We start from the raw sequence: 14600 nt of genomic DNA on the forward strand, positions 1-14600 counted from the left end.
GACACAAAGTTATCTAAATCACACAACAAATGTGTCTGGAGTCTTATCACAGCCCAAGGCCCATAGGAATTCTCAGGATAGTCATGGCTACATCATATTTGACTTGCATAATTCCCTTGTAATTCTAAGAGAAAGCAACCTTGTCCTTCCATCCGCACAAATGACACAAGATGCAAATTGTAGCACTTGGAACTCTTATACAAACTCAAACTTTTAAAATTTCTGATACTAACTTGGTAACAATTTTTAAACTGAATATTCAACAGAAATATCCAGCTAATGATGTATGTTCTACACAGTTCTATGAAGTTTCTTGTTTTTTCTTGAGCACTGAAAAAACTTTGGTGCATGACAATTTCTTGCCATGCAATTGCATTGATATTTTCTATCAAAGTTAGCAAGGAAACACATTATCCAGGATGAAGTAGCAGAGACAAGTTATAGATATGGTATCACAGAGCAGATGGAAGATTTCATAGGAGGATCAGCCTGAAAACAGCAGGAAAAAAGTTGGTAGCTATGATTACCTGTCACTTACGTGAATAAAACTTCTCAAAACAGCATGTAAACATCAACTGGCTAATTAGCAATCCATAATGCTACGAAGTTCAAAAGTCTCTTACAGAGACCATGAATCCTATGGACCTATTACAAGTAGATGGAATAGCTTGGGCACCATATATTCACTTCTTTTCATAAAAAATCAGAACTGGAAATTTCCAGCGCTAGTTTCATTCATTAACATTTCTAATACTTACAGAAGTACTCTCATATCCTAAAGAAAGATCTGGGTAGAAAGTACATATTTACATTCAAAATATTTCCCGTCTAGTTTTGCAGTGACTGAGTTCAGAGTGCAATGATTACAAAACAAGCAGAAAGGTAAACTTGTAGAGAATATAAATCTGGTATGTACTTCTCACTTTCAATAAGCATTTTCAATACACTACATTTTTAATCCAGTAACCTTCTCTTAAGAATTTTCCTTTTGAAGTTCTTCATAGCTTGCAAACATTTGACTGGTTTAAATGTTATGTGACTCTTTCTTAATATGACTTCTTAAAACAGTAAATTACAATTTCATCACCTTAACTATAACATCTCTTATTTGCAAAGTATATCACTTTCCATTTAATTAAGTCAAATAGCTTCAGGATTCTACCTGGGGCTCTGGAAAAAACCCTTGTACTCTTGTCTATCTGTAATTCACTGTAGGTCCTGCTGTATGTCCTTTTTCCTATCACCTTGATTCTCTCCATTTTGTCATCACCATCTCTATGCACTCAATAGTTCTGCTGCTTTTTTCCCTCTGCTCTCCTCAGCCCTCTCACCAGAGCTAATCTAGATAGCCCACAGACATCCTTCCTGTTGTGCCATTTATCTCTGGCACAGCCAAGCCCTTTGCGTCTCTCTATCACCATACCCATTCCTTAGCCCATTTCTGTCCTCTCAGGTCACCACTTTTATTGGCATCTCCTTCCTCATTGTCTTTGCAGGAGTGAGTTCTATCCCTAGGAAAAAAAAAAAACCACAAAGGGAACTAGCTACCTTGCCCCTTTTATTTAAAGGAAAATTATAGTGTATTTATCTCTCAAGACTCTTCTATTTTTGTTTTGATCACAAGATCATAGGGTTTCTCTCTCCTGTTGCTATCACTTCAAAGTACTATGCATGCTTTTATATATTATCTAACATATACTTAATACCATTTCACAGCCTGAGTTTCTTTTTCAGTTCCATTCTATTAATTTGATCTACCTTTTCAGGAACTGTCATGAAGGACAGGAAAGGGGACTGCAATAGGAACATATTTTCAGACAAAATGATTGTGGATTCAAGGAGAGAGATCACTGTAATTCATTTTCCCTGAAATACACTGCCTGCATTAACTTTCACACTAGGGCATCCTGTACAAGCAGGATGTACATATCAAACAAATAATGTACAGCACTTGGACTAATGCAAACGCACACCTATTAGCAATCAGTCTCCATAACTGGGGACTAAACAGATAAACCCTAATCCAAAGAGTCATCCAGCATTGCATATCATGAAATGGAAAAACCTGTGGACTACTGATCAACCTGACTTAAGCTGAACTCTCAGAAGTCTGAGAACAAGGATACTCCCACGTACGTAAAATCTCTTGCAGCCAGGACAAAACACTGTATGGAAATGAAGCGGTAGAAGATATGGCCCAATTTCATTAAGCAGAAAAGAAGGCATATGCCCAAGTGGGGCTCTGGCAACCAGCTGGCTCTGGTTAATACTGACACTTCCTACTGACTTTTAAAATGGAGAGGTTGACTCCCGTCTCAGAAGTCATCTTGTAGGACACTTCCTACTCATGATCCAGTATCCTGAAGCATTACAGCCCATCTGGTGGCGTGCCCAGGGCACTTCAAAAATATTCATTAAAATTTGGATTAGCTATCAGCTTTCACTGAATAAAGAGGAAACTTGGCATCACTCTTTGCTAAAGGAAAATAAAGTGGTGGCACTGCTCATCATTACAGGTACATGGTGGCTCTTCATATGCTAGGGAAATGTCACACACACACACACACTTCTTGGTACCTGAAGAGTAATGCAGGAGTACATAAACCGTAACAGTTACACACTTGAGCTGTCTGACTGCAGAAGCAAGCTTCTGAGCCAAGGAGAGAGATCTCAGCTTTATCAGCCTGGCAGTAAATGTGGATCAAAGGGCTTCTTTGCCCAGTACCGACTGTTTGCAATGATTATCTCCAGGCAATTATCATCATGACCAGAGCAAATACACTACCAGGCTTATAAGGTGTCATAAAATGTAGCTGCTTGATTTCACGCACATCTTTTCTAGACAGGCTCTGGACAGATCTCTTCCTTCTAGGGGAAGCGCTCAACAGACCAGACCTCTTTTAGAAGAATCTACACACTGCAGTAAAGTAAACCCTTCAAGTTTTAGAACAGGCTGTGGCATCCAATAACACTTATAAGTAACACCTGCTATGGTGTATCAAATTCCTGACCCAACAGCAGAAGCTTTGCAAACATCAACAAGAACTTCAAGTTCTTGCAAGTTTACCTTAAACAGACATGAAAACTGAGTTGGAGCTTTCACAAAACAAGGAAAGACAAAGAGACATCTGCAGTTCCAGATGCTATCTTAAGGTTCTGCTGGTGCACAGGACCTGTTTGAACAATGGTTAGAGACAACAGTTTTGCTACAACACAGTTCTACTGGCAGCAGAGAGCAGAAGTCTCTGATGGATACAGTGACACACAGGGAAACAATCAAAGCTTCCTAACTGAAGCCTTCTCAGGCTAAAAAGAATCTTGGGAATGCATTCTCCCTTTGCTAAATGGCAATCACTTTTTCTTCATAGACACTAAAATGTTATTGACATCTTTCCCATATTTGAAGAGTTTGTTTGTGCTCTAAGTAGATATTCCTGGAGATCAATCTATCATTCTTGAAGGAAAAACAGCCTAATTTAATATAAACAGATCTTCTTCTTTCATGGAGCAGATACATTGTATTCAGTGACATCATGCAACATGTACAGGACAACCAGAGGATCAGGTCCAGCCAGTGGGAATTTACAAAAGGCAGGTCCTGCTTGACCAACCTGATCTACCTCTGTGACCAGGTAACCCACAAGAGGATAAGGGAAAGGCTGTGAATGTTGTCTACCTAGACTTTGGTAAAGCCTTTGACACCATTTCTCACATTCTCCTGGTGAAACTGGCTTCCCATGGTGTGGATGGGTATACTCTTTGCTGGGTAGAAAACTGGCTGGATGGCTGGGCCCAGAGAATGGCAGTGAATGGAGGCACATCCAACTGTTGATTGGTCACTACTGGGGTTCCCCAGGGCTCAGAGTTGTTCTGTTTAATATCTTCATCAATGATCTGGATGAGGGAATTGAGTGCACCCTCAGCAAGATCACAGATGACACCAAGTTGGATGAAAGTATTGATTTGCTGGAGGGTCAGAAGGCTCTGCAGAGGGATCTGGACAGGCTGGATTGATGGGCCAAGGCCAATTGTAGGAGGTTCAACAAGGCCAAGTGCCGGGTCCTGCACTTGGGTCACAAATAGTCCCGTCCAGCACTACAGCCTGGTAGAAAAGGACCTGGGAGTGCTGGTCGACAGTGGCTGAACATGAGCCCAGGTGGCCAAGAAGGCCAATGGCATCCTGGCCTGTATCAGCAATAGTGTGGGCAAGGAGGTTTAGATGGGATATTAGGAAAAATGTCTTTGCAGAAAGGGTCATAAAGCATTGGAACAGACTGCCCAGTGAAGTGGTGGAGTCATCATCCCTGGAACTGTTCAAAGAACATGTGGTTATGGCACTTGAGGACATGGTTTAATGGTGAACATGGTGGCCAAGTTGACAGACTTGATGATCTTAAAGGTTTTCTCCAAGCTAAAAAATTCTATGATTCTGTTGGTCAGGAACATAAAATTCATTAAAACAGCAACATACAGTTGGTCACAACTGCTGTCTATACTTATAAACTCTTATAAAACTCACTGAAGAAGAAAAAAAATTAAAACCTGTAATGCCTTTGCCATGGTATTTCAGGACTCCACAAAAATGCAAAAGTCATAGTTACCGCCAGAAGAAAACTTAATAACACGAAGGTGAAAAAAAGGCCACAAAGATCTGAGCAGCAATTGCAATTCTGCCAATCTGGAAACATCACAGAAACAAGTTTTACTATATTTTCCTCCATTTCTCTGGCCTGCTGTCAAAGTCAAACCTGGGGAAGTAGATTACAATTTAATATGGTCAATACTTATAGCTCCAGGATCTGCTGAAATATCAGGATTCCTCTGGGAAATGATATAGGAAGAACAAAACATCCTCTAGCAGGGAGAGAATTATGACTCAAAGTACTCTAAATGTGTGATACAGCAGAATGTTACACCTATCTTGTCAGGTAAGCAGAAAAGTATGTTCATCTACTCCTGGAAAATCTACACATCTCCCTCAGTAAAATGGCACGGATAAAATCAGCTGCTAAAATAGCAGTGCCTGTATAAATGCTATGTTTAAATGGAATACCCAAAACTGACTGAGAGGAGGGCTAGTGAGGAAGATGACCCCTCTGCCAGATTAATGGAGGGGTGGGAGGACACTCCACTTGATGGGAAGCACAAAAGAAACCTAAACACCAATAACTGTGGGGAGAAAGAAGAGGGTACCAGAGCAGCAGGCAAAACCTGGTTTGACGCTATCAAAAGTCACCCCACCAGCAGCACATTTTTGCCTTGGCCAGTCAGAGTTGCCTCCTGGTCAGATGCTGAGGGGAGCCTGTGCCCAGCAAGGACAGACATTGTGAGGAGCAACATATGTGCTCCACATCTCAGTGTGCACGTGTGACCTCAGAGGTGCTTTCTACCAGCATGTGCGTTAATAGATGTCAGGAAGCAGCGCAGGAATACGGAAGCTGGAGCACCCAGGAGCTGTGTGTAGCTAAGGCACCGGCATTCCCAGGGGAGGAGCGTGTGCTTGTAACCCACATCTCCCAGAAGAGCACATGCATATAACTGTGTGAATGGGTCTGTGGGACAGGAACCTCTTTGAAAACACACTCATGTTTCAAAAGCCGTATACAAATTTTAACACTGTTTTAAGGCTTGATTACTCCTCCTTTCTCTCGAAAGACTGTAGAACGTATTTTAATTACATCATAGACTACTGCAGCTGACAGCTAAAATAATAGCTTCCTCGGTTATTAAAAAACAAGTTGCTATTATCAAAGAAAAGAACCCACAAAAATGTCACTAGAGTATGCATTGCCATTTCTAGCTGATCCAGAGTTCGTGAATGTGCTCATGATGTCAGCATATTTTGAAATATGGCTGGTTTTTATTTTGGTTTTCATATTCTTAAGAAGCTTAATTATCACCACATAATATATGACCCAGATAAATGTACTGCCATGAAATATAAAAGTTTAGGTCATAACTTACTATAAAGATCACACATAGCTATAAGCAGACCTACTGTCTCAGATAAGGACTACAAAAATCATCCTCTGGTAGTGAGAATCTCAAAATCAGTTTTATTTTCTTCTTATGATCCTATTTTCAAATGTCACTCTGAAAGATATATTTTTTAAAGCTTTATTTTTAAAATTGCCCTAAAATAATTTAAAAAGTCCTTCCATTGCACTTGTTTTCAGTACAAGCTACTTGATCAACTACTTCTGCTTATCAGAATTTAGAGAGTGAGCAAAGTAGGCTTGTAGGCAAAGAATACTCATGATAAGGTTTAGGGGAAAAAAAATAGAAATTTTATGTTTCTTATACATGTATATACATAGATAAAGGAACATTATTCCCTCCCTAAACAGTAGTAGTAAAGAGGTGACATTTTAAGTTGTGGGAGGGTTTTGTTGAGTTTTTTAGCATCTTTTTGGTAAAATAAGGTAACCATTTTTTACTTAAGTTTGCCTACATCTTCACAATTGGTACCAGAATCACAAATCTGGAATTTATGTCTATGTGTCATGGTGGACTGCTAGAACTACTATTTATTCTCTTAGACTTTCCAATTTTTCTGATTGGAAAAAAGCAGAGTACAAAGAACAGGTATTCTAAGAACATGTTTAAAGACCACAACATTTACATTTGTTACAGGTATATGCAGCTTCACTCAAAGAGTTGATTCTTACCTCAAGAATTGAGATCACTATCTGAGATCTCATCTCCTGGAAGCACGCTAATGGTTGCTAAAACACCAAGAGTCTATACACATGTTTTTCTAAAAAATAGATTTTGTTCTCTCACCCTTCACCACTTCGATGCTCAGGAATTTACTGAGCTAGCAGTCAGTAGTATTTAAGAGCTATTGATGACTTTTCTTTTATGAATTCATCATTTAACTCACAAACTTTTAGCTGTTGTAGTGTCCCCTGACATGGAAATCAACAACTTGCTGCAGTGAGTGTCAACCCTAGAATCCTGTATTCCACAATTTCAAAAATGTTAAGTGCTCAAATCTTTACACTTAAATGTAATTCATGTATATACTTATAAACCCCACACAGCTACACTATGCTTTGCATGTAGTGTATGCAGTCAACATACTTAACAGTTCCTGAGTGATACAAATATAACTCAAATAATTAATAGGAACTTGGTATTTTCCCTTAACAAGATACATGCAGGTCACATCAAGTTCAAACCCAGACTGTATTTGAGACAGTTAATATGGACCAGTATTTCACTTCGGAATTATCTAAGGAAGGTTAGTGGGAACTACCGATTTCCTAACTAAAGTAGAAGTTCTAAAACCAACTAAAGGTAATATTACTAACATCCAAAAATCCCATTTTATTACATATATCTGAAAACATAACTTGTATTTTTTAAGTATTATCCATATTCTAACACTTGTAACCAGATTAATAACAATGCAACAGCCTCTATGGCTTAGCTAGTCACTGCACTCAGAACTATGATCTTTTTAATAACACCTAACTGAGGATAGAAGGGTTTGCCCTAAAAATTGCAATAGGGCATTTTCCCATGACCATCTAGTCAATGTGTATGACATGCCAAAGCTGTGAATCAACTCACCTGCACTTAAAGTACTGTGTCCCTTCATAGCAGCCATCATGCTTTCCTCTCTGAGGATCATCCCATTCCACACCCAGCCAAATTCCTGAAAAAAATGGTAGATACATTTTAAAATTTATGGCATAGAAATCATGGTTGGAAGGAAGCTCTGAAGTTCACGTAGTTACCTTCTCTCTCAAAGCAGGAGATTATCATCAGCTCTAAAACAAGCCAGCTAGATAAGTCTTTACCTAGCCAGATATTGAAAATTTCCAAGGAGAGAAAGATTCCAACATATCTGGGCAGCCTACTTCAGTGCTGCATTACTTCTCTTCACCACATTAACCAAGCCCAGATCCCTCAACCTCTCTTCACAACACAGGTGTATGGTCTGTGTCCTTTACCCCCTTGGCAGTTCTCCAAGACTCCTCCAGAGAGGAGCTCTTTGAGATCCTCTCAAGTTTATCTGCATCCCTCTTGAATTGGGATGGTCCCACACCAGATACATTACTCCAAGTGCAACCCTATCAAGAACTCCTGCCCCCAGAGGGGTATAACAGCTTCCTCTAATTTGCAGGCCATGTTCATCATTCTAAGGTGACCTAGTACAACATGTATCCTGCTTGTCACAAGAGCTCACTGTTGGCTCATATTCATGACAGTATCCAACTTAACTCCCTAGTCCTTTACAACAGACTGTGTAAGTTACTAGTGCTTCCTGGTCCATACTGATACACTACATGTGGAAATTTATCTTTCTTGAATCTCTTGGGCTCAAACCTAAAGTTCATAACGCTTGATCTGAATTGCAATTCTAACTCGTGTCACAGCAGCCATTTGAGGGTGAACACTGTTCATCACCTGAGACACTAATGAATACATGAATCAATACAGACCCCAGCCTTTACTTCTGTAGTACTCACTCATTCCCTGATATCAAGTCATCGATTACCACTTTTCCACTTGACAACTTTCAACACACTTTAACAGTCCATTCATTTGGTTTGTATTTCTCCAGCTTCCAAATAAGATTCTTTATGAAGACACTATCAAGAGACTTATTAAAGTCAAGGAATGTTACATCCCTTGCTCTCCCTTTGTCCACATTCCCAATCATATAATCACAGAAGATAATTAGGTTTGCCAAGCACAACTTATTCTTCTTTACAAGTATTAAATATTCCCAATTACCATCTTCTCATTCACAGGCCTGGAAATGGACTTCAAGGGAACATGCTACATGGTCTTTCCAGAAATAGGAGCTGATGAGTCTACAGTTCCCTGGTCATCCTTCTTGCCTCTTTTAGAGCTGTATGCAAGGCTGGTCTTCTTCCAGGCATCGGCAATCTCCACATCCTGTCACCACAATTTTTCAAAGATGACATGTAGTCATCTGACTCTAACTGTCAGACTGGCCAGATCTTTCCAAGCTAAGTTGAGTCTTATCTGTCTCCATAAATTTGACCTGGGCTGGATACCAGGTGCCCACCAAAGCCACTGTGTCACTCCCCTCCTCAACTGGACAGGGGAGAAAAAATATAACAAAAGGCTCATGAGTTGAGACAAGGACAGGGAGAGATCACTCATTGATTGCTGTCACAGGCAAAACAGACTCAACTTGGGATAATTAATTGAATTTATTACCAATTGGAGTAGGATAATGAGAAGTAAAGCAAATCTTAACACCTGCCTCCCCCAACCCTCCCTCCTTCCTGAGCTCTACATCTACAGGGAATGGAGGTTATAGCCAGCTCATCACAGGTCGTTTCTGCCACTGCTTCCTCCTCAGGGAGAGGAGTCCTTTCCCTGTTCCAATGTGGAGTCCCTCCCACGGCAGCCAGTACTCCATGAACTTCCCCAATATGAGTCTTTCCCACAGGCTACAGTACAGTTCCTCACAAACTGCCCCAGTGTGGAACCCTTTTTTCATGGGGTGCAGTCCTTCAGGAACAGGCTGCTCCAGCGTGGGTACCCCATAGGGTCACAAGTCCTATCAGGAAACCTGTTTCAGTGTTGGCTCTTCTCTTCATGGGTCCACATGTCCTGCCAGGAACCTGCTCCCCCATGGACTTCCCACGGGGTCACCACTTTCTTTCAGGCATCCACCTGCTCCAGCATGCATCTCCTTCATGGGCTGCAGGTGGATCTCTCCACCCCTGTTGACCTCCATGGGCTGCAGGAGAATCTCAGCTCTGGCTGAGTCTGGAGCACCTTCTCCCCCTCTTTCTTCACTGCTCTTGGTGTCTGCATAGTTGTTCCTCTCACATATTCACACTCCTCTCTTCTCTGGCCATAATTACTGCTGCGCAATGACGTTTTTTTCCTTTCCTTTCTTAAACATGCTATCTCAGAGGTGTTACTACCATTGCTGATGGGCTCAGCCTTAGCCAGAAGCAGGTCCATCTTGGAGCTGGCTGGCATTGGCTCTGTTGGACATGGAGGAAGCTTCCAGCAGCTTCTCACAGAAAGCACCCCTGTAGCCCCCCCTCCATCAAAGCCTTGTCCTACAAACCCAAAACAACATGTTATCAAAGGAGGACCCCCATCTGTTGATCTGCTGCTCTTGCCTCTCTCTCACCTTCCCTGACTGTGCCAGCACTGTTTGTGAAAACCAATGGAAAAAGGAAGGCACTGAGACTTTTCTGCTGTAAGAAAAAAACATAATCAACCTCAGCCCAAAATACTTCTTACACTCCTTTTGACAACTCTAACTTCTAAAAAAACTCCAACAACTTATCCAGAAGTTGCCATATTTACACAAGAACAATGAGGAAAAGACAACATTCTACTTGACAACGTTTTCATTCTACTTGACAATGGTTTTTAAAGAAGCACATAAATAGAACTTTGAGAACAGCCATTACATGTAAAGATTAGTTGCTTTTGTGACCTTTACCTGATGTACGAGACACGGTGCCCACATAGCGCACAGTCCCGCAGTCGGTGCCACACGAGACTCTCCGACCCAGCGCATCGGGAGGCACCCAGGCGGTCATCCCGGGATACCTGGAGTCCGGGTTCTCGCAGACCTGCAGGGACAGAAGCGACGCCCTTAACACACGCGCAAGTCGCTGCTTTCACAAAGCCCCCTACCCTGAGCTGCTCTTCTCCCTCCCGGCGCCACCGGTACCGCTACCGCTCCCACATCCCATCCCGTTCCATTCCCCCATCCCGGAGCAGCCTCTCTGGTGCCGCTCCCAGCGGCGCGGGGCGCAGCTCACGCACGGGCAAGAGGCGCAGACCGGGCCGACCCTGCACACACGCCCGCTCCGCCCGGCTGCCCCACTTCCGCCCGGAGCCGCCCGGCAACAGCCACCCCGCCCCGCCCGGGCTCCTGGCGCGCTCCCATTGGCCCTGAGCCCACAGAGCCGCCCTGCCTCGGCCCGCTATAGGCCCACTCCCGCCTTCTGCCCCTCTCGAGTCATCGCCTTCAGGGGCAAACCGGAGCAGGGCGTGGCCGCCGCGGAGCTTCCTGGGTAACGCAGTTCGTCAAGGCGGCCCCTCCGCGCGGGTTTGCTGCCCCTGGACTACAGTTTCCAGAAAGCGGGAGCCCTGACTTGGCGGTGCCGGGAGGAGAGGCCGCCGCCGGTTGATGCCGCCGGCCCAGCCCGCGAGTGGCCGCAGACTTGCGGTGGGCGGTGAAGAGGAAGAGAAATTCCCCCAAGGAAGCGCCACCGTGTTGTAAAGCAGTGCGCGATGGGCAAAGCCCTGCAGCGCCGGTGAACCGGAGAGATTGCTCCGAGCCTGGGGCGCTCTCCCGGGAGGCAGCGATTGAGGAGAAGGTGAGCGGCAGCAGCACGTGCCATGGGGAAATCCCGAGCAGCTGCATTCCCTCGGTATTGAGCGCTGCTACATTTGTTGCTGCATTCATTTCAACATCAGCTATTTGAAAAAAATATCCCCAGAGAAGATGCAGGGGAGAGCTGTAACAATCAGGGAACGCAGCTTATAAAAGAAAAAAAATAAAAATCGAGGCGTCCACTATGTGTAGATTAACGCCTGTGTTCTAGTACCAGTCGCTGGGGAACAGAAGTTTAGCGAGAGCTCCTCGGTTTGACAGAGATAGGTACAAGAAGATCTAATAGCTTTCTCACAGGTTTGTGGTTATAAAACTGGACGTATTCTAGTTCATCTTTTTCATGTTTGTTCATCTCATGCGTTTCATACTTTAATGTCTCATAACAACTTAATTCAAACAATATGATTTGAATTTTGGGACCACGAGGACTGGAACAACCATGACAGTAAGTAATCAAGAAAACCTTTCAGTCCCATGCCTCTGCTTCTGTAACATTAAATGTGCATGGTCTTTTGGCAGGCAGTATATTTGTGCTCTTTACTCTGAGTTTGTGATAGTGACTGACTACAGAAATCAAGTACAGGTATTTCGTAACGCTAGTACATTCCTATCAAAATAATCTGGATAACGTGTAAATTCTTTAGCATGCCCAGAGCTTGCATCTTCAAGTAATAGGCTTCAAGAGCATGCTTTACTGTTTTGCATAAAGCAGCTGCTCCCCAAAGGGACAATCCAGCGAAGATCTCTGTGCCTTTAGCTCAGAGTCCTCCTTTGCCATAGGTAATGATGTGTTACTTCAGGCCAACTAATAGCTTTGGGGAAAAAACAGACACCCTAGTCCTTCTTTCACATCTTTAGTGGTGGTGGTGTCTCATCTGGGTTCCTAAGCCCACTCATCTCCCACAGAGGGCACCCTTGGAACAATCTGTTCCAGTTTAAAACTATGCTGAAGCTACATAGATAGTGGTACAAAAGTGATAGCAGGAACAACAGCACTAAGCTCCTCTCGCTCTCCATTTCTGACTCATCCACTGTTCCTGAGGACAAAGCTGAGAGCATGCCTCACTTTATGCTGTTATCAACAAACAGCTATAGTTCACCCTCTGCACTTGACAAGGAACAGGACAGTCCCAATGCCAATGAAACGACCAATTTAACATTTTCACCTTGTTACCTAGAATCGCAACTTCTGCAATTTATAAGCACCTAAGTAGAAATGGATTTACCTTCTAGATTTACTGAATGTTCATGTTGGTTGGTGTAAAATATAAGAGATTAGGTTTATAGCATAGTTTTTATATTTCTGGGAAAAGCAATGACAATTCCTCCTTATGGCTTTTATTTTGACCTGCACATTCCATCCCACCCCCAAAAAGAAGAAAGCAGTTAGCTACAGATCCTTCAGTTAAGGCCATAGAAAAATTGTTGGAGTTAGTTCCATGCTTTATGTACTAACTCTGCAATTATCAGAAATTCTATTTTTAAGAACTTTTTCTTGCCAACCCTTTTTTCCCCGTCCAATTTGTTCATAGAGGTTTGGTGTCAGCCTGGTTTTAATAACTTCAGTCAGTGAAAAGTTACGCCTCCCTCAGCTAGCAGAAGTTCACTGCAGAGTAACATACTAGATTGCAAGAGAACAGGCCAGTTTTTAATGTATTTTGAAATACATAAACAAAATGTATGCATTTGCCATTTTTCCTTTTTTACAGACTTCAGTAATTACTGAGTGATTAAGTAACTTCACACTATATGCTTTAGAAATATCAACTGAAACATTATGAAGAGAGTGAAAATTACCTACTGTGGTCAAGAGATGATGCAACGCCTTACTGTCAGCACATCATTAATATACCAACAGTATTTTCATGGAGTTCAAAAGCAGAAAATTATCCATGATTTCCCTTCACATCAGAGTTAGTCTTCTACACAAATTCACATCAGGTTTTGTAGTACTTTCCCTGAAAGTGTCACATTAGGTCTTCTTTGGGTATCCTCCATAGTTCTTTATGCTGTACTAAACCCACATGATCAGAAAATACTTTTTGAATGAGCTTATGGAGAACTTACTTGTTCCACAGAGTAGAGAGATGAAGAAAACTATCAGGATTAATGTGGTTTAACCTGAATCTTTATTATTAAGTTTTGCAGATAATATGCTTGAATTGAATTAATGAATCATGGATTACTCCTAGCCACACCTCACAAGGTGCCTTCTAAAGTAATTTTAAAAAATGCCACAGAAACGGTGAACACTGATGCTCACCTATGGTAAAGGTTATTCAGGAAGGATGTTAATGTGAGGTAGCAAACAAGTCAAATAGACATATGACAGATTACATTTCCCTGACTTCAAGAACAGAAAAATTATTAAGAGAAAGAAAAATACAACAATGAAACAATGTACTCTGTTTAATCTGTAGCTTTAATCAAAACCTTTAGATGATATAGTCAAATTAAATAAATAACTATCAGAATAAATAATTTTTAACTTGAATATCTCTCACAGTCTATTTGGAAAGCAAGAAGGGAAGCTCAAAGAAAGTAACCACACTCTTTTGCCTTTCCTAACAAAGTCAAGTAAATGCTGTAAAATGAGGTGAAATTACGAGGCAGCCTCGGGAGTCTAAAATGGGTTTTCTTATTCTCTCAAATACTTTCCCTGGCCTCTGTCTACCTGCCAGCTCTGACATTCATCAGACTCTTGCTGAGTGGGATAATTCATTAACCCAGACAAAAATTAACTTCTCTTCCCCAGGGCTAGGGAGTTAACTTTTTTCATAAAAAGACCTAACAGGCATTAGCACTAAAGCAAAATAGGTCTTGAAAGCAAACAGGTAGGAGAGGGAAAGTAGCTCAAGCTACACAGGACAAAAATAATTTATGGCAATATAAAATGTTACAGGCTTTAGCTTCCTGGAAAAAAAAGTTTCAGGCATTTCAGGACTGTAGAAAATCTTTGATTACTTTTGTGAAGGCATATGATGAACCAAGATTTACTGCTTCAAAAGCAGACCCAGACTATTTTGTTTGTCCAGGATCAAAAATGAGTTTGATGGTATTACGTATGCTGTGGTATTAGCAGAGAATAGAAATATAACTGAAAGAAGAATTACAGTGAAAGTACTGAGCAAATAATAGAAAGAATATAGTAAATATCAAACCTGAAATGTAAAACAATTAAGAAAGGACAAAGAAGAGCAACAGATGCTCTTGGACATGAATAAAATCCTGGCCCAATTCAGTGATA

At 41.8% G+C, this 14600-nt stretch overlaps 1 protein-coding gene across 3 annotated transcripts in view; it reads right to left on the reverse strand.

The window, feature by feature from the left end:
• TBCE (tubulin folding cofactor E) overlaps positions 1 to 14600 on the reverse strand; it is a 53483-nt gene that overhangs the window by 16972 nt on the left and 21911 nt on the right. Inside the window, exons 1-3 of one of the 3 annotated variants that reach the window (XM_027685019.1) lie at positions 10953 to 10989; positions 10451 to 10583; positions 7576 to 7660 (exon numbers count right to left, since the gene is read on the reverse strand). In XM_027685019.1, the coding sequence (XP_027540820.1) occupies positions 7576 to 7660; positions 10451 to 10583; positions 10953 to 10979 (245 nt within the window). In that variant the 5' untranslated portion in view covers positions 10980 to 10989. Of the gene's footprint in view, positions 1 to 7575; positions 7661 to 10450; positions 10584 to 10779; positions 10845 to 10952; positions 10990 to 14600 lie in introns of those variants that run through there. The other 2 variants (XM_027685026.1, XM_027685035.1) reach the window with 2 other exon arrangements.

Source organism: Neopelma chrysocephalum, unplaced genomic scaffold (genome assembly GCF_003984885.1).
Source record: "Neopelma chrysocephalum unplaced genomic scaffold, ASM398488v2 Primary Assembly neopelma1_23, whole genome shotgun sequence".
Classification (NCBI taxonomy): Eukaryota; Metazoa; Chordata; class Aves; order Passeriformes; family Pipridae; genus Neopelma; species Neopelma chrysocephalum.